At 44.1% G+C, this 18,788-nt stretch overlaps 1 protein-coding gene across 13 annotated transcripts in view; it reads right to left on the reverse strand.

Moving 5' to 3' along the window:
* Position 1: 1 nt before the first annotated feature.
* The window catches only part of LOC114880380 (transcription factor 12), an 86,373-nt gene continuing 67,586 nt past the window's right edge, over positions 2-18,788 (reverse strand). For 6 of the 13 annotated variants that reach the window (XM_029196320.2, XM_029196330.2, XM_029196322.2 and 3 more), the window contains 12 exons: positions 13,322-13,406; positions 10,780-10,916; positions 8,772-9,056; positions 8,501-8,662; positions 7,812-7,871; positions 7,210-7,362; positions 7,018-7,135; positions 5,705-5,858; positions 5,365-5,454; positions 3,828-3,973; positions 3,558-3,712; positions 2-3,473 (listed from right to left, as the gene is read on the reverse strand). In XM_029196320.2, coding sequence (XP_029052153.1) covers positions 3,429-3,473; positions 3,558-3,712; positions 3,828-3,973; positions 5,365-5,454; positions 5,705-5,858; positions 7,018-7,135; positions 7,210-7,362; positions 7,812-7,871; positions 8,501-8,662; positions 8,772-9,056; positions 10,780-10,916; positions 13,322-13,406 — 1,590 coding nt within the window. In that variant the 3' untranslated portion in view covers positions 2-3,428. Of the gene's footprint in view, positions 3,474-3,557; positions 3,713-3,827; positions 3,974-4,235; positions 4,326-5,364; positions 5,455-5,704; positions 5,859-7,017; positions 7,136-7,209; positions 7,363-7,811; positions 7,872-8,500; positions 8,663-8,771; positions 9,057-10,779; positions 10,917-13,321; positions 13,407-18,788 lie in introns of all 13 variants that reach the window. The other 7 variants (XM_029196325.2, XM_029196326.2, XM_029196324.2 and 4 more) reach the window with 7 other exon arrangements.

Here is an 18,788-nt window from a genome sequence, read left to right on the forward strand (position 1 = left end):
CTTCCTGAAAACGTTGAAAATCTGTATTACAAACCTTGATAGGTCGACATTTGTATTAGCTTTTACAGCTGAATGGTTAGAAGCGACCAGGGCGAATACAGTCAGCTAACACTGTACTTGTCCGGCAATTAAAAGTATGTCTTAAACACTAAACGTATCTACACTATGTATACGTTCGTATCTAAGCATAATTAGGCGGCTGAAGAACAAAACTTACACCGAGACGCAATCTAAAAAGTAAAAAGACAAAACGTAAGATATTGGTGCTTCTTCTTCGTGTATCGTCTAATACTGGGGAGCGTGTAATGTACAAACGGAAGCTCGAGTGAGAAAGAAAAAAAAAAAATAAAAGGAAAATCAACCGAGAAGAGAAGTGAAAGAAAAATTTGTGAACAGCTTGTACGAAAACGAAACAAAAATTAAAAAAAAAAAAAAAAGAAAAATAATAATGATGAACGAAAGCTACAATCAGGCAACGCCGTGATTATGGAAAAAATGGCACATTTATTATATTATTAGTGATAATAATATTACTAGTGATAATTATACATTTTTTTCTTTCTCAAACGAAACGCTCTCTCGACGCACACATTATCTCTCTTTTTCTCTCGCATTCACTCACCCACTCTCTCCTTTCTTTCTTTCAAATATATGTATAATATTCAGCTCGTGCTTCATCGATGTTGATAGAGTCGCGTCTTGTTCTGTTAACAATCGCTTGCTTGTCAGAAAGATCGATCGTTCTCGATTATCCTTTCTTCACCTTTCTTCCTTTCTTTTCTTCTGTTTTCATTTAAGGCCCGGTGTCACGCGAACTAGCCACGCCAGACCTACGTACACTTCTCGTTTAATTACATATTATACAATAATGTCGTTAGATCTAATATACACGTGTGATTTCACTCGTCGACAATCGTGTCCCGGGCAAACCTGGGCTCTCTCATCAGCGTCGTCGTTCGACCGCGCGATCATTAATTGTCAATTTAATAAACCTAGCGGCATTCTGCTTAGCCAAGTTTTCAACGATATGCTTCTTTTTTTTTTCTTTTTATTTAACGCAACGCGTGATACACGATCGATGCGAGAAGATCGCATCGATCCAAATAGGAACCGCGAGTTTCAGAGTTCTGACGGGGGTGCGAGGGGGGAAAAAAAGATGAAAACTCTGCAACTCGTGGATCGCGTATATATAATATAATTTTCAATTCAAACGATCGATGCGATCTTGTCGTTCTATAACGAGAATCAACAAAAAAGACAACCGGTCTCGACTCCCGCAACAATCTGTATAATACGCTTTAAGAAGAGGGAGGAAAATAGTAAAGAGAAAAAACGGAAAAGTATGCCTGAATAGTCGAAAAGAAAAAGGATTAAACTAAAATTCAAGAACGATTTCGAAAGTCTTAAACGTAACTAATACCATATATAAATAATTGGTGACCGAAAAAATGTCACATATAACACGTTCGCGTAAAAACACCTTATTTCATTTTTTTCTTTTATATATAATCGCGATCGTCGATTACAACTCGAACCGAACTGTTGGCGCACTCTCTTCACCTTATTTCGCTTTTCCACTTTTGACTATCTAAGACTATAGACAGGTGTGCCTAGCTTAGACGGGCTTACGAGCTATTTATTGTCGTTATTATTGTAGGAGACATTTGTAGCAATCTCTGTTCAACCGGTTCACATCAAAATCAAAGCTTCGTTAAAAGATAATATTGAATGCACGATTTCATGACTTTTCTTACGCGCTTTTATATCTAATTAGAAGATTCTGACTGTGTTCCTGAGATCGGTCTTACACGCACACGAAATGTTCATCCATTCCTTTTTATTTTTGATATGCAACGTTTCATTCTAAGAGTACGAAAATTTTGTTAAAATTCTGAGATCGCAACAGGCTGCGATATACTTTTCATTCGTGAAATTAAAATGTAAGTGGAAAAGTGGAACGGAAACGGAGAGAAATATAAAAAAAAAAGTTAATATCGCGTGTACGTACCAACATGTAACGTACCTCTGATCGATTAAAAGTCAAAAGGGATATTTTGTTCTTAAACAAAAACGCAGTTCGATTCGACGTGCATGCAGTTGCCCTTGTATTTTAATTTATTTAAATAAATTTTATAAATAAAAACTTGACGAGTCACGAGGAAAACGGAGCAGCTGTACGGCGTCACAAGTAAACATATGTACATAAAAAGGTAATGTATCAAGAAGCAACTCGATTTTGATAAATAGGACATTATAATGAACTAAGTTCACGACTACGATTATCAACAAAGAATAATTAATTGCTTATTCAATTAACAGTAGGGTACAGTTTACCCATCAGTCAGAACTTATCAAACCAAATCTTCTCGACACGATAAAATTGCAAATTCGATATAATATCACGAAGAACAGTGAAACAACAGTCGAACAGAAAAATATACAATTAACGAGTTGAAAGTTCTCGCGGCAATCGAGGTACTCGAATTTAATTTCAGACTTACCTTAGAGGGATTCCGTTTGTAACGATAACGGATTGTCGTGCATTTTAACAACGGGGAGGTTGTACGTAAGGATGGCGAGGTGGGTTCTCTTTCTGGAGGGCCAAAATTACCGCAAGAACGATCTCGTGGCAATAAAGAGGTACTATACTAGAAAAAGAATAAAATGACAGGTGTGAATGATATTCAGAATGGACGTTAATAAAGGAGGAGGAACATCGAGCGATAACGGATGCACCAAACGATCTCTTAAAAATGTCTTGAATTTCAATCAGAACCCGTCGAGTAGGAATTACTGCAAACATCTCCTACACGTATTCCTTTGTCTTCTCGCTATTTATAAAAATAATTTGAAGCCGCCTTCGGGGAGTGGGATGGGGTAGATACCTCTTAAAAAGCACCCGTTCCAATCTCGTACTCTCGTTTCATTCGCTCGTTTCCTCACTCATTATCTCGTTTGACGCTCGCAATAGACATACAGAAATTATTCTCCGTTTGCCTCGTACGGCCTGTACGAGAGGCTCGCTAAAGGAGAACTCTAGGATATTATCGCGATTCTCTCGCATCTGAATCATATACGGCACACAGTGTTCTGCGCTGCACTTGGCGCACAGCAATATTTCTAAACGGCATCATCTTTTCGATACCTTTTCATCGGCGATTCATCGTCGCCACGATTCAACGTAAGTAGAATTACGTTCCGAGTAGTGTTTACACGCGCGCGCGCACCTGTGTCTCTGTATAACGCCGCGTTAATACCCCTCACGATTTTCTCTCGTACACCATCGGTGTACGATCGACAGGGTAGGGGGAGGGGGAAAAAAATGTCCTATCTGTATGTGCAAGTCCCGCGAAAGTTCCAAAAAACTATGACAACTTTAAGCCGTATCTACCCCTTTAACACAGGATCACACCGCCACTGAGCCGCTGCTACTGCGGCTGCGACGGATTGTGCTGAAGCGGCGGTGGTGGACCCTGAAACAAACGATTCCCACTGGTCAATAAACAAAGCAATCACTCCTGTAATCGTTCCTCTCCTCGAACGACGCAATTACTTACAGGCATCGCGGAGAAAGGTGGCTGAGAATGCGCGTGGGGATGAGGATGTGGGTGAGCTATGTGCGCTGCGAGATGTCCGGGTAGTTTAGGACCATCTTCTGCTTTTTCTTCTTCCCTCCTCTTCAAGCATGCTGCCTTTGGATTCAGGTTTCGTTCTGCGAAACAACGCGATAACAACTTTACTGGAGAATATTCGGAAGAGGTTGCTCTGAAAGCTATCTTTAGAACGGGAGATAAAAGTGAAAAGCGTTAAAAGAATGATTCGTTTACCTCTAACTTGTTGTTCCAACGTCATGATCACTTCGACGGCCATGTTTAGGATACCGAGCTTCGTTTGAGGCTTGTCCGTTTTCAGGTGGGTCATACACATTCTTCCAAGCTCTTTCAGAGCCTCGTTGATGTCTCTGATACGTATCCTGGAGGGAGAAAATTCGGTTACCACCTCGCGATCGCAAAATATCGAATCGAAATGCTTCGATTAAGCAAAATATCACTCTACGTAATAGCAGGAGAAAGCTGATCACCGTTCACAAAAGAGATCGAAAACAAAGGTAAAAGCGCGAGCTTTATTTCTCGCGATATACATAGAATACGGGCCAAAAACTCCCCCTCGAATCGGCTGATGGACACCAGGATCGTGAATTTTCCCGATCAATTCACTGCTTCTTCTCGTCTTACCTTTCCCTAGCATTGTTCGCCTGTCGCCTTTCTTTTTCCCTTTGCGCCTTCACGTCGGGATCGTCATCCTCGTCCTCGGCGCTCGAACAACAGTTGCGCAATAACAATACTCGATTAATCACCTGACGCAGCCGATACACTTTGCCCAAGGATCGAAACGTGCAATGACTCGACAGCAGTGAAATCGATATCGCGTCGAGGAAATTAGCAAAGAAAAACCGGCAGACGCTAGAGAGCGAACGAGATGAAGGAGAAGAAGAGAATCTCTTGTTTGACTGAACACACGCAGACCATCCGATCGATCGACTTGTGGTTGTGTTATGGAGAGAAATCGGGTGGTTTTCCACGCTCGAAGGCCCGTATTCTTTGCACAGAGAAGAAAAACGAACGATAATAAGAGAGCCGATTTCGTGCTGTTACCTAGAACACTGATCGTTTTTAGGGTGATCTCTAAGGAACGGCGAATGAATGATTCGGGACATGTATATCAGGACCTATTAAAAACAAAACAAAAAGGGGGAAGGAAATAGTCCTTGAATGGTGATCAATTCTGAAAGAAACGTATCTTTATTATACACAAGAGGAATGTTCGGTTACCATCTTCGACACATGGTTGCACGAGAAATCAAGACAGCAATTAGTAATAGAAAGGAATTGACGAGAGTGGTGAGAAGGATGATAGTGGAGGATGGTCTAGAGTTTCGATGCAATAATGTTTTCGGTGACACAAAGAGATTTATAAGATTTATTAAATTGTAGCATGCCTAGGGAACGGATCGCGGGTAGAATTAAAATGAAACTGATTGGGAAGGCGAGCACGCGATAGGTGTCGACGTTTCGCTTGCTCTCGCATCATTTTCTATCCTGAACCAGAAACATTTTAATTTTCACGCTAAAATACGGGCCTTGTGGTGAAGGGAACGTAAGCATGCCACTTGGCTCGTCAAGAACACGAATCGACTAAGGTGATACGAGTGTTTTTACTGAAATTGTTCGTGTTCGATTTTGACGCGTCTGGATCGGGCATGCGTACGACGAGGGATACCAAGTCGTGGATTTATTTGGAAGGAAATATCGAAGGGACTCTCGAATAATACAACTGGAATGCGTACTGCGTGTGTTCACTAACCTTTCACGCACGTTGTTGGCCTGGCGACGTTCCTTTTCGCGCACCGCTTTAGTGCTGGGATCGTCGCAATCTTCATCAGCGCTCGAACAACGGTAGTTTGAATAAAATCGGTTAGTCAAAGTCTTCAATGTACAAACACAAGGAGAAACAACGATTTCGTCGACGGAAATACAATACAAGACAGACAACAGAGGATGAGAATGTTACATCTGCATCCTCTAAGTTACCACACCTTGTAAGCTTTTTTATCGCTTCATCGACGCGATTTCACTACTGTCGTTTAACGAACGATGATACACGCTTCGATCCCGGACAGAAGAAACATCCAGGATATACTTACTATCTACGCGATCTCTTCGTCCCTTTTCCTTGCGACGTAGAATTGACCGTGGCCGCGCCGATCACACCTGCTGCCGCCAACTCGCTGCTCGAAGGTTTCGTTTCACCGCCGCTACTATCCGGTGGTTCCTTTCTCTTTTCTAAAGAGACGTATTCTGTTCATTATTAATACTGCTATTTAACATCATCGCCAAGCGTCGATTACATCTAACATCGATTAGCATTCATGGAATAGAGAGAAAAATCGTCGTCATCCAACTGTCGCGAGAGATCAACGAGAAAGAATGAGGCCAAGTGTCCGTACCGGAAGCGCTACGTCCTTCACCGAACACGGTAGATATTATCCTCGCACTTTGGGCAGGCTGATTAGTCACGAAACCGTGAAAAGCGTCCAATTACGATCAGGAAGCGTATTACGAACTAGCTGATACACCGATTCAAGCGTTTTCCTTAAACGCACTCCGTTCGCCTGATAATTCACCGCGTTTCGCGACTCTGTTAACTCGAGTTTCCCTAAAAGTCTCGCGATTGTGTGCAAACGTCCGTGGCTCTATCGATGTATCAGCGAAAGTCGGGCCAATGTGTTTTCCCTCGACGAAAGGAAAAGAGGAGAAAGAAGGATAGGAAAAAGTGTAATTATATGGATCGAGCATCAAGGACCTACTGTCGAGCAGTAAGTTCTAATACGATTCTCGGTCGAAGCGAAGAAAAATCGTACGCTCTGAATGCCAGTCGCCAAAAATGGTTCGACCGAGGAGAGAAAAGAGCGCTTCTTTGCAAAAGGGTCCACGGAAAACTTGCGCATTCCATTAGACAACTAGAGAAGGATTACGAACGTTCACTGTTAAGGGGCGCACACGTGACAGAGAGGGAAACAAAGAGAAACTGAGACAGGGAGCAGAGGGAGAGTCGAAGACAGAGGTCTCGAGGAATAATAAAGGCACGACAACGGTGCAAGAGTAGTAGCTACTCGGTCGTGATTTATCTAATGTTTCCTTATCGGGCTCTAACTTTACCGTAGAACACCTGGGAACTCCTCTTTCTTTTTTCCTCTCTCTTTCTCTCTCTTTCTCTGCCTTATGCCTGCTCATGGGAAAAAGTGTTTACCTGATGATGCGACGCCAGGAATAGAACAACGCCATTCCGATTAACTACTTTGTCAAGGCTCATTGACACTTCTACCTTTTGTAGTCCACTATAGTCTTTTTCAACGAATCCCGTTTGCTAACTATCGAACTTTGTCGAAGACATTTCCTCTATTCCATGAATCCTTCGATGATCCTGCGAAGGAGGGAAGGATCATTTTCAACTTACTGGCATTCGTCACAGGTAACTTTTCTATTTTGATGGAACCGTCCGTGTCGGGCGTTGGCGTGAGACCAGAATAAAAGCCCTGAGGTTGCGTCACTGTTACCGCAGGATGTGGACTCGTCTGCAAGGATGAAAATCATCGTAGACTATTCCTCCTTATATCAGGCTTGAGATTCAAAAGAATCATCGACTTACCAAATGGTCCAATTGCGGTGGTGATGTGTGAGAGTAGATGGAACCGTGTGGACCAACGGGGCCCAGGTGAAGGCCCAGTTGGCTCTCCGCGTGGTTCCTTAGAACGTTTATGGCATCGTCCAGTCGTTCCTCCATCCGCGTTCCCTGTACCAACAGAATACCAGAAATTCGACTCGATTACACAACAGTTCGAAACAGTTTTTCAGTTTGGCAGGTGTACCAGCGCGAAAGATACGTTCTCGAAGAGTATTTCTTTCAGACTGGTACAACTGTTCATAGAGTGAAAGAAAGTGGATATCATGGAAGTTGGAAAATAGAAATGCGTAGACTATACAGGCTTATAAATAGCAAGATTATTAGCATCTGCAAGGAAGTAACGTTAGAGTGGAAGGAGAAATAGTTAGATCTGTTCCAAAGAGCGCGCTGAAAATGTCACAGTTGTTAGTAAAAAACATAGATATCAACGGCAGTTTATCCATATGTAGTTCGTATGGAATGAAAGAGCATGCGTTGAGTGGTTATGAGAGTGGAGTGAGAGGGATTGAACAAGAAACAAATGTAAGATGGCGAGAAAAGAAGAACTGAAAATCGGCAATCCTCACCTCGGCATGGTCGCGAAGGAAGCCGATGGCATCGTCTAGCCTCTGCTGTTCAGGCGCCGGCTTCACACACAACACCAACGCAACAACAAAACCAAAAAAAAAGAGAAAACAACCAAGTCAACACAACGTTCACAACAAACAAGGGGCGAATGGTGAAAAAGAAAAAAAAAAACAATTATGTAAAATGAAGGTGAGATGATCGATTTGAATAATTGAGCAAGGGGAGGACGGGAGCAAAGTAACTTGCAACGTGGACGAACACAGTAGACGGTGAATTATCGGTGCATCGAGTACATGCTACTTTGTGCATTATCCAAAAGCTGGAGTTTAGAGATCAATCTTTTAGTCCGAATTCCAGATACAAGTGCAAAAGTGCGATACTCCGAAGCTGATGATTTCTGTATCTTCCTGCGGGTGTAATTCACGTTGCCGTTGTTCGATCTCTCAACGATCCCGATCCTCCCCGGAACGAAATACAAAATCAGTGCGTGTGTATAACAAACGGTACTCTCTCTATCTCAACGAGTGTCACCACGGTGCAAACGATGAAATATCGTAAGAGAGGTGAACGAAGCGTGTCTGCGTTCGAATATACATCGATCGCTTTGCAACGAGCCGGACAATGATCGGTAAGTAAAATCGTAAGGACGAATGGAACGAATCGTTGGCTGGGAAGCATAGATGCATACCATGTGAATGGTTCCACGATTGGGATCCGCCGTGAAGTGCGGGGATACCGGCGCGGCACCTGGTGCCCAGCCTGGCGCCGAACCCGTCAAAGGTGGAGGCGAACTGACTGGTGTCGATGGGTTACTGCTGTAACTCGATACTGATTGGTCCGTGGGGTAGATCTGTGTGATCGAGAAGTAGATAAGTTAGCCGTCGAGTATATCGGATTGGAAGCATTTCCTGTTGAAATCTATCTTAGCTTCAAAGTTTGATAAACAAACGGATACTTACTCTGGTGCTTACTACAGACGCGAGCGTTTTGCCAAGGTTATCCCCCGTCGCGGGTGGTTGATTGGTCGTAGGTGGAGGATTGGGCGCGGAGGGTGCGGTGGTCGGTGCTCCAGGACTATGACTATATTGCAAGGATGCCGGGGACGGTGCACCGGTACCACTGTTCGCCGCAACCGCACCGCTACCCCGGAATGTCGACATCGGTGGCAGTGAGGCCGCACTGGTCACCGCCGAGCCCAGAATCGGTGCCGCAGGTTCTCCGTTCGGCGACATGGCCGAATACGCCTGAAATCGTTCAAAAATTACAGCTGGTCTCACCCAGTTATCCACTCCGTCCATTTAAAAGAAACAAAATAGCTGGAAGAAAAGAATCTGCAACAGTGTCTACGCGTGTCGCAACATCGACGACAAAGATGCTAAAAGGAAAGAGGTAAAAAGATAAGATTCCGTCGAAAGATGCAAGGAAAGATTTTCTTTAACGCAACTCGTACTCGACGCGAAATGGCTCTCGACTGACTGACGACTCGTACGACCTTTTAAATTCGACCGTGCCCGGTTCATAATGGACCAGAGTCCAGAACGGCTTTGATATCGGATACGTTTTAGTGGCGTGTAGCCGTCGCTCGCACCTACTGAAGCATGCTCGTAAAACGTCTAATTTTAAAGCATCGTCTCGTCCCGAAGCCAGCTAAGAGTATTTATCAACAAATTAGAGGGAGAGAGGTTGCACGCGACCGCGGCCCTCGCTCGATTTCACGACCGTGAAGCATCGTTAATTGTTCGTTTTACGAACGGAAGAACGAAGCGATAACTAAACCGGAGAGAGCACCTTTACCCTTCTGTCGCCAGGGTGTTTTTCGACCGGACAGACGTCGGAAATCTGGAGGGAACAGCGACGAGGAACGCGCAGTCCAACAAAAGGGAGTTTTCATCGACGACGAGGTGGCGGAGGGTACACCAGAGCTTTCTCGGAAGTGGGGTCATTAAACCACAGGATCGTAAATGTTTAACCTTTCGACCGGAGGGCTCTCGGTTGCTCTCCGAACGCTGCGTCTTTTGTAGACCGTTCACCTCCATTATGCATAATGCGACCAGCCTCTCCCTACTCACGATCTCCTTTTAAGATGCTCCTTTCCTACCGATCCATGGATTCCACACTAAAACCGAATGGCACTTTGGGCGATCGAAAAAAGAACCTAACCACCGGATGGTCCAGTTTTTCCTTCTTTCTTTTCATTTCATCCGGGAATTCGCATCTTTTCTTTTTCTCGTCGCCCGTTTGGATCAATTAAAGATCCATCGAACGAATGGGATTCGATGGGTACGAATGGATGATCGGTTTGCTGACTCCGGCGAACGCGAGAAAAGAGGCTCCGGCAGGGTGCCGTGAACCGGAGGATTTCGTGGTAACCATGAACGGTGTAAATCAAACGAAGGCTGCACTTGACTAGAAACACGGAGTAGCGCGGGAGGGTCGTTCTATATATAGAAGCCAGTGAGTCATTTGACGTTGCTCCGAGTACACCAAGCACTGTCAACAGTGTCTCTCAACCTCCTTAACTTTGATGATTTCAATCGACCTGATGGACAGAAAGTAGTTCGACGAGATTGACTCGACTCTACCTGGTTAATTTTCTGGTAAACATCGGTGTAAACCTTGTACCGAGCTCAAGACTCGCAGCTTTCGTGCAACTGATCGTTCGAAGTCCGAGGAGACGTTTCAGAAAACGAAGGGACAGTTTTCGATGGCATCGATCTTTCGGACCGACGAAGATTAGAGGGAAAGGATTTAATCGAACAAGCTAGGTCGCCAGCTGGCCGACCAACGACAGAATTTCGAGGGAGGTTCCTCGTGTCTATCACGAACTTGCCGGAGCGTCGAGTCCGAAGAAACGAGCGTAGTCACGAGTGATTAATCGTTGTGCGTCGCGCGAGCGACGAGGGTGCGTGTAGAGAAAGGAGAGAAAGAAAGAAAGAAAGGTAGCTGGGATAGAAAGGAGTCGCTTACCATGGGGTCGTGGGGTAGGTGCATAGGGTAAGCTGGTTGGGCCAGGTGAGGGGGTGCGTATCCGCTGTACGGGGGCTGAACGCCGCCACCGCCTCCTGTCCATGGATCACCGGGACCCGTTCCTGCCGCGTTCCCATCTAAAACATACAGAATATAGAAATCAGAAGCAGGTTAAATTATTGTGAAAAGTCGAGAATGTAATCCATTTTCTACTGCACAGAATCCGCGAGAGAATGTTTGCGTTGTTGGAGGATAAAGCAACAAATAGTAGCACGTGGCGATCACTGACCAGAGAGAATATCGTACACGTGCTCTAACAATGCTATTCACCGAATATTATTAAATAGATACGTATATACAGTGGGTCGTAAAAATATTCGCACATCGTTTAAAATAAAATACCTGATTTAAAATTGGACCAAATGACTTGCGGTTTCTCGAGAAGCTATACAAATTAATTTACTAAGATATGTGCTTCTGTCGTTTTAAAAAATTACAATTTGTTGAAATCGGAAAAAAAGTAGTGAAGAGTAATTTTTCAACTTTTTTATGTGAGCCTATAATGAAAATTTAAAATGTCTTTCGTAGATTCAGATAAGTTATGAGTAAGCTGAAAATTTCATCGAGATCATTAACAAGTAATTAAAATTTCCGAAAATCGCGACTTTTCATTTAAGAACGTGACTAGTCAAAGGTGTGCGAATATTTTTGCGCCATGTTGTTTAGTACGGTGAAATGTATAAAGAAAAAAACATGTCGTTAAATGTGTCAAATAAAATCGTTTGGAAATTCGATTTCCGAGTTGCAGCGCGTAATTACGTTCCATCGACTGGGAAGTTGGTTGGAATTTCGCCAGACTGCTGATTCCATTGATTCGCTCGAGACACCCGGTATATAGCGAGAGGGGTGGTAAACGACGCGAGCCATTATTTCAGTTGAAAACAACAGCAATAAGCCTCTGGGAACGTATTTCTTGATACTTTTGCTTGATATAATTCCACCGCCATAGGTTTCCCCGACGAACGAACGGAAACTAAGCCAAACTACTCGTCCGTTTCTACCAACTACCGGCATTCGATGTCTGATAAAACTTTTTCGCCCATCCTACCCCGTCCCTTCTACCATTTATAAGGTATTCCGCTCGCTTACCGAGTGTCACGAGCCGAGAATGTATTCGAAAAGCTGGCCCCGACCAGTCCTCCTTACCCTCTGATCTTTAATAACAACTTTACCCGGAAACTTTACCGATTTTATTGATTTACCACCCCGGTAATCCATCCGGGAAAACTTTTCCACCTGTTTCGTACGCTTTCGTACTCGATTACGCGATCTCTAGAGAACACGGTGTGAAATCTTTGTTTGTATTTTTTTTAACCCCTTGAAATCCTACGCGGATGATAATTTAAAGAGTATTCCTCTTAATCAGCTCCAATACGATTCGAATCGATCGTGACTCATCGCCGCGGAACAGCAAGATTTCTAAACGAAAGGTGTCTGATACCTCGGAAAAATATTATCTAAAGCAACACTCTAAATCGTAACTTGCGCCGGCAAAGGCTCAAGACCGCTTCTGTCGTGAATTCAACAGAACTTAATCATTAATCTAATTCGAATCCCGTTGAACTTGAGTTTATTCCCTCCCATTACTCTTCGAGTTTCGAAAACATGTAAATTTATCGACGCGGTTTCAAAAGCATCCTGCGCCACGAACAAAACAGAACATCGCAAATATAGCGAGAGAAGCGAAATAGCATCGCGACGTCGGTTTCGCAAACGCGATTAAATTATATCGGCATAAAATAGGAACACGGCGAGCCGCGATATAAACTTTATAGTGCAACGGGAAACGCGTCGACGCGGCTTTTCCGCGCTCGTTTTTTTTTTCCCTCTTTTTCTTTCTCTTTTTTTCCATTGTCCCTGTACGTGTGGGTGCAGTCGCGAATTTCAACGGGGCAACTCCGATGCGCCGGCGTCGCCGAAGCTCGAACAAATAACGAGAGATTGTTATTGTTTTTACGCGCGACAGGCAGAGCGGCGAATTTTACGAGCAAGCGTTAAACAGTTGAATATTACTGCGATCGTAAAGTCCCTTTTATCGTTCGTTCGAATCGTTACGCGATTTCCAGCAGATATAGATGCGCACACGCGGGATCGACGTTCACGAATGAGCTACCAACACGCTGCGCGCCGGTTCAACCTCGACGTTGGATCGTTAGACAGCGATCGATCGATCCATAAGAACTGGCTCGATGTTACTTTTAGTTGCGTCCGGTAACGAGCGGCCTAGATTTTCGACTTACGATACTAGTTTAAAGAGAACACGGTACATAAATGTTGCTAGAACGCCATTTACTTTTTTTTCTCTGTAACACTTTTTCTTCTTTGTCTCCTTATTTTCTTTCATTCAATCGCGTACTTTTATCATCGCAATTCATATATCATTAACGATTACCGAGTCTAAAAATACTTTGACGATGACTAGTAACTCAATGGCAACTTTTCACGAAGAGATTCTAACAGTTTAATAATCTCGTTAACTCACCGATATAATAAGGGTCTGCGTAGAGGGTCGCAGCTTTGGGGGAGGTGTATCTAGGGGAGTCCTGGCCAAATTCGTCCGAGCCATACTGTAACAAACAAAAGCATCGATGTTATTAATAAACAGGAACATCCTGAATCGTCGACGAGATTGCGAGAAACGTCACCGAGTGAATCATGAACTATTGACACGCGCTCCGTATTTGCATATCGTAACGTGGTGCAATAAGGAGGCACCTGTTTCGACTACAATCTCATTAACGCAATCTTAAAAATAATTTTCATATCTCGCTACCTGCCGCATAAACATTCCTGACTACCGATAAAGAACACCGACAGAGAAACGTGATTTCCAACGATACGAACGCAGACACGGAATGGTCCAGCGAATGGTACACCTCGTTCTTACCATTTTATAGCTGGCGTAGTCGGCAGGAGAGACAAACATATCGGCCAAACACGGGAAGCTTGGTAAAGAAGAAAGTCAGATCGCGCGGCGATAGGACGCGAGTAGAGCGGAGCACGGAACCGGCGATCCGACCGAAGGGGTGAACACGGGGGTGGAAAGTGGCAGGGAAGGGGAGATTCGCGGTAGCATACCCTCGTTCCAATTTCACCGTGATATATGTTAAAATATTCCACACCGCTTCCCTTATCCTCTCGACGAGACTCTACCCCTCCCGTCACAGCCGCAAACTTTTGTCCCTGCTCTCTCCTCTCTCCTCTCCTTTCACCCCGCCACTTTTCCACCACCTTCCTCCACCTGCTGCCAGCGAGCAACGACGAAAAGTGCCTCGAAACGAGCGGGACACGACCAAGTTTCGACTAACGCGAGGATTATGGCCAGCAAGCTCGAATTTAACGGCTACGAGGGGGCCATGAAAGAATCCCAGCAACTTATACACCCCCCCGGACCAGAACTTTCCCAACTTTTCGTGGAATCACCCCTTTTGTGTACGCGCGCTTTCTTTTTCATTCAGCTATGAATCAACGGTTGCGTTCGGTTCGAATCGTATCCCAGAAGATTGCGATTCAGGTGAAACGTAAATAAGAAGAGGGGAAGCACCGATACACACCGGAGGAAAGACGACACGAGACTGCGAGCAGGCTGGTCGCGTGTCACCGCGCCGATTGACCGGTCGAAGGAGTGGGGTTGTCGGGAACCAATAGGGGAACGGTTCGCCAGCGAGAATTCAAGATGCGTTCAAATACGACCGTCTGATACTAATCTTCTTATAGATAAAAGAATTTATATAATTATCTCTTTCGATTCGAAAATACGTTTTTGGTGAGGATCGATGAGGATGTCGTAGGCTACAAAGCGGATCGATCTTCGATTGAAATTGGGAGTACTCGCGGTTAAAAAATGAAGGCACTGCACAAAATCTGACTAGTAAGAACAAAAGATGTTGGAGAGCGTTCAGAACGCATCCGTCGAACGCGAGGGAGGAACGGGACACATAATTGTACGCGATAAAAGCATCGAGTTTATCGTGGCACCAGTCGATAACGGATGTACAAATACGAACGGCCGAACAGCGAGAGAGATAGAGAGAGAGAGAAAGGCATTTAAAAAGCTGCTACTAATCGCGCGATAAACGCTGCGGCCTCTGGACCTATTAATTTAAATGAATTGCTTTGACATCGATGTGGCTTCGTCGATACACGCGCGTTCCTTCTCTCTCTCTCTCTCTCTCTCTCTCTCTCTCTCTCTTTTGCCCCTTTGTTGCTTTGATTTCTCGCTGGAATTTTCGTTCCCGATATTAGATAATAATTAACAAATTGATCGGCGACGAGAGGAAACCGATGGGGAAAGGAGAGAAGACACCGGGTGGACGATAATTCACGTTTTATATCACCGCGACCAGGCAGGGGGTCGAGGTATGGGGATACGCAATAATAAAAATGTCCGATGTCCGGCAAGCGGCCGATCAGAAATCTTAATATGTCCTGGTGGGATGTCTACGGTGGCGAGAGTCAGCGATTTCCAGCCAATATAAATGTCCTACATTGATTTACTTCTGTCGTAGCTCTCGCCTTTGCGGCCAACGACCAACCGGCGGCTAAAGGAGGGGAAACGTAATGGAAACGTCTCTGTCAGGGAAATTAGCTTCCGAAGGTTTGAAATAGGACAGAAGGGTCGGTCTCTCGCTACCATCGAGAGAGCTACGCGTGTTACGTGACGCCTTCGGAAAATTGAGCACGTGATGTCCGTCTCACGTTCTCGTACCGGCTGTTTTATCGTGTTTTGTCGTCTTAGAAAATTATTCCCAACCATTCGCCAACCTCTCTGCACACCCTTCGCTCATCTTATTTCTCTTACGTCACCCTTTAGTAATCGGAAGAAAATTTCGTCGAGAAAATTCACGAAACGTGACGAGGATCGGTGTCGCGTAACATTCTCCTGAACTAGACACACCGCTTACATCTGAAAGAAGAAAATCTTCGAAATACTTAATGGAAGAAGGGTGGAAAATATTGGAGACGGTAATCGATGAACATCTTCTTCGAGGTCGGTCTTCGTTATCGACTACACGTGGGCGGAAATGAGTTTAAGAGCCGAGGGGAGAACTACGCGACTCGGAAAGTCACCGCTCCCGAGTATAATGGATCGTCGATTATCCCCTTATTAATTACTACACCGAGAGAGAGACTATTGCCTCTGTCGAGGAGCCAACCCGACGAAACCAGGTGTCTCCTCGGTCCCGTGAGAATTCCACCAGGATCTACTGCGCACTTATTTTCTACCTGCATACAATTATAACTGAGAAAACAGTTCCCCCAATTAGATACCGAAGAAATAAACGACTCCTCGGTGTCCTATTTTTCTGAAACGATCAAAATTTTCAAGCACGGGTTTAGTGCCACGTGTTTATTGAATTTATCTCTTCTTATCGTTTTTATAATCCTCCAGAAATTGTAATCGTATCGAGAGTTTAGAAACTTCGATCGTTTCCTAATTGTCTCGGCCGTCGTAAAAACTGAATTGTTTTCTACCCGTTTAATCACTATCGATAGATAATTTGATATCGTATCTCTTTTATCGATTTAATTAAATTTTAATTAAACATACCACTTTCATAGATGTATATTTTCTTTTAGAATAAACCAGTCAGACTAATGAAATATTTGTCGTTTCTTTCCATCAACGCTTGGCAATTTGTAAAAAGACTAGAAGCAACGGTCTTTAATCTAAACAACTACCGTGTCGCAGATAAAAATCAGGTAATTTCTAAACGAGCTTCGATGCACGCACCCCTATGAAATTGTTTGCCTTCGCGCAAATTGCTCGCGTCACGCAGATCTAAACACCCTCGGGTGATTCCCCGATCGAGCATGACCGTAAACTTTCCCTGAATTACTCCGCATGGAAATGATGAAGAGAAAGAAGGTAAAATTTCATGCGTACAAAGCGTAAGAATGTGGGAACGCGAGTCGAAGGATCGTTGGAAGCGACAGAACGTCATGGTAATTCTTGTATTTTTCTTTTTCAGAATTTATGTTTCTTCGGCTCGTGTAAGACGAGGTCCCGATGGGTTCCCATGGTGGAGGGAACGGCCGGCCATAAAGGAAATACCCGTAGATGGAACAGGCATGTTCCGACACAGGACGACTTCCGGTTGTGTGCCATTTCGAAACGGCTATGCGACGAATAGAAATTGAAACAACCTCCTCCACCTTCAATTTTACCTCCCTTTTCATCCTCTACTACTCGCTTCCTCGTTTTGCATAATTAATAAGAAAGTAAACGAACGAATTAACTGGTTGCTTCGTTGACGAGACGTTTAAGGATTCGAGGTCGAACGATCGAACTTTAGTCCCCTTGCCGTTTTGACGGTATCTGTTCTCCCGTTCCACGGCTTCGATTTCGCGGAATCGCTTTTATCGTATCGCGGCAAGAAACAACGATGCAAACTGTAGAGGAGACGACGAGGAGGGGGAAAAGTTTTGCAAAACACGAGATACGATGCCACCTAATATTTGAGATTTCATTAGTGGACGATATTCTATCCGACATCCGATCGTGTGTTTTGCTGACAGCCGGTGACAAAGTTTACGAATCGCCCTCTTATTTTACACCTCTAGCGAATGATCGACGAGACGCGTGTATATCGAACGGGAAACAGGTATATACATATCGCGCAATTACAAGCTAAGCTCGCGGTTAAATTATTGCGTACGTGTACGCGGTGGCGGATGACTAAACTTGGCTTCCAAGTAAATTTCCCCGAGTCCGTGGTTAAACAAAGAAGCGGTGTCGACGGTGATACGTAGTGCAAACACGAGTCTGGAGACCTGGAATTCATCGCGATGAGTAAATCTTCGGTGGTGGTGGTAGCGAAAGAGAGAGATGGAGGATCGAAAGCTTCTCGTTTTAATTGGCACCCCTCTCCCCCCCTAATTGGTAATTATCAGGCGTACCCACTCGTGGAAACCTGACGTAAGAGGCTTAAGGCCGTTTACACGGGATGGAGGATCCGGTGGCAACGGTACCAATACAACCGTCTGCGTAAGGTGTACGTCGGTTTACAACGTTCAAACACACAGCGCAGGTGTGCATATGTAATTCCGAATGGGTGCCTCGACTAGCAGACCAGCACGTGAAAAGAGACTAGAGATCCACCGCGTCTCTACATTATTTATTAGGCGTATCGTCATCGCGTATATAGCGAGAGCCAAGACAAACGGCTGCATAATCAACAATTAGTCGGTTGATACGAACTACGTGATCGGTTTTTAACGAGGGACGCGTTCACTCCACCGTTAACACGCGTCTTCTCGCTTTGTGTCCCCGCTCTGTTCGATTGATACTTAAAGAAGGGACAATTTTCTAGATAGATCAAGAGACGAGTTTTCCAAGATACCGATACTGAAAATATTCCAAAAGCTAACTAGAGTCTAGCAAACTAGAGTCTACACGGATATTATCCGACGAAATGATAGAAAATCTCGATATCGTTACGTCGGGATGCGGGACGAGGTACTGGTTTATGGAAAATCTGCTGGAGCCACGGAACGCGTGATCTACATTGCCGTTCATATTTAAAATTGGACCAAATGACTCGACATTTTTTATGAAGCTATAAAAATTAATACACTAGATGATGAGTTTTATGGTGAAATACTGAAAGACACTTTTTATAATTCTTTTTTTCAGGGGACTTGTAATGAAAATTAAAAACATACATTTTATAGATCAAAGCTATATGCATGCTGAAAACTTCATCGAGATCGGTCAACGCGTCTAAAACTTATAAGCAATTCATACTAGTGATTTTCATTAGAAATCCAGAAGAAAGAATTATAAAAAATGTCCTTCAGTATTTTTGTCGCGACTGCGTCAAACTATAATTTCATTAAAACGACGAAAGCACGTCACCTGATGTATTAATTTTTATAGCCTTTGAAAAAAATCTCGAGTCATTTGGTACGCTATATCCTAGACAATTCTAATCTACGTTACGTTGTAT

This window comes from Osmia bicornis, chromosome 10 (genome assembly GCF_907164935.1).
Source record: "Osmia bicornis bicornis chromosome 10, iOsmBic2.1, whole genome shotgun sequence".
Classification (NCBI taxonomy): domain Eukaryota; kingdom Metazoa; phylum Arthropoda; class Insecta; order Hymenoptera; family Megachilidae; genus Osmia; species Osmia bicornis.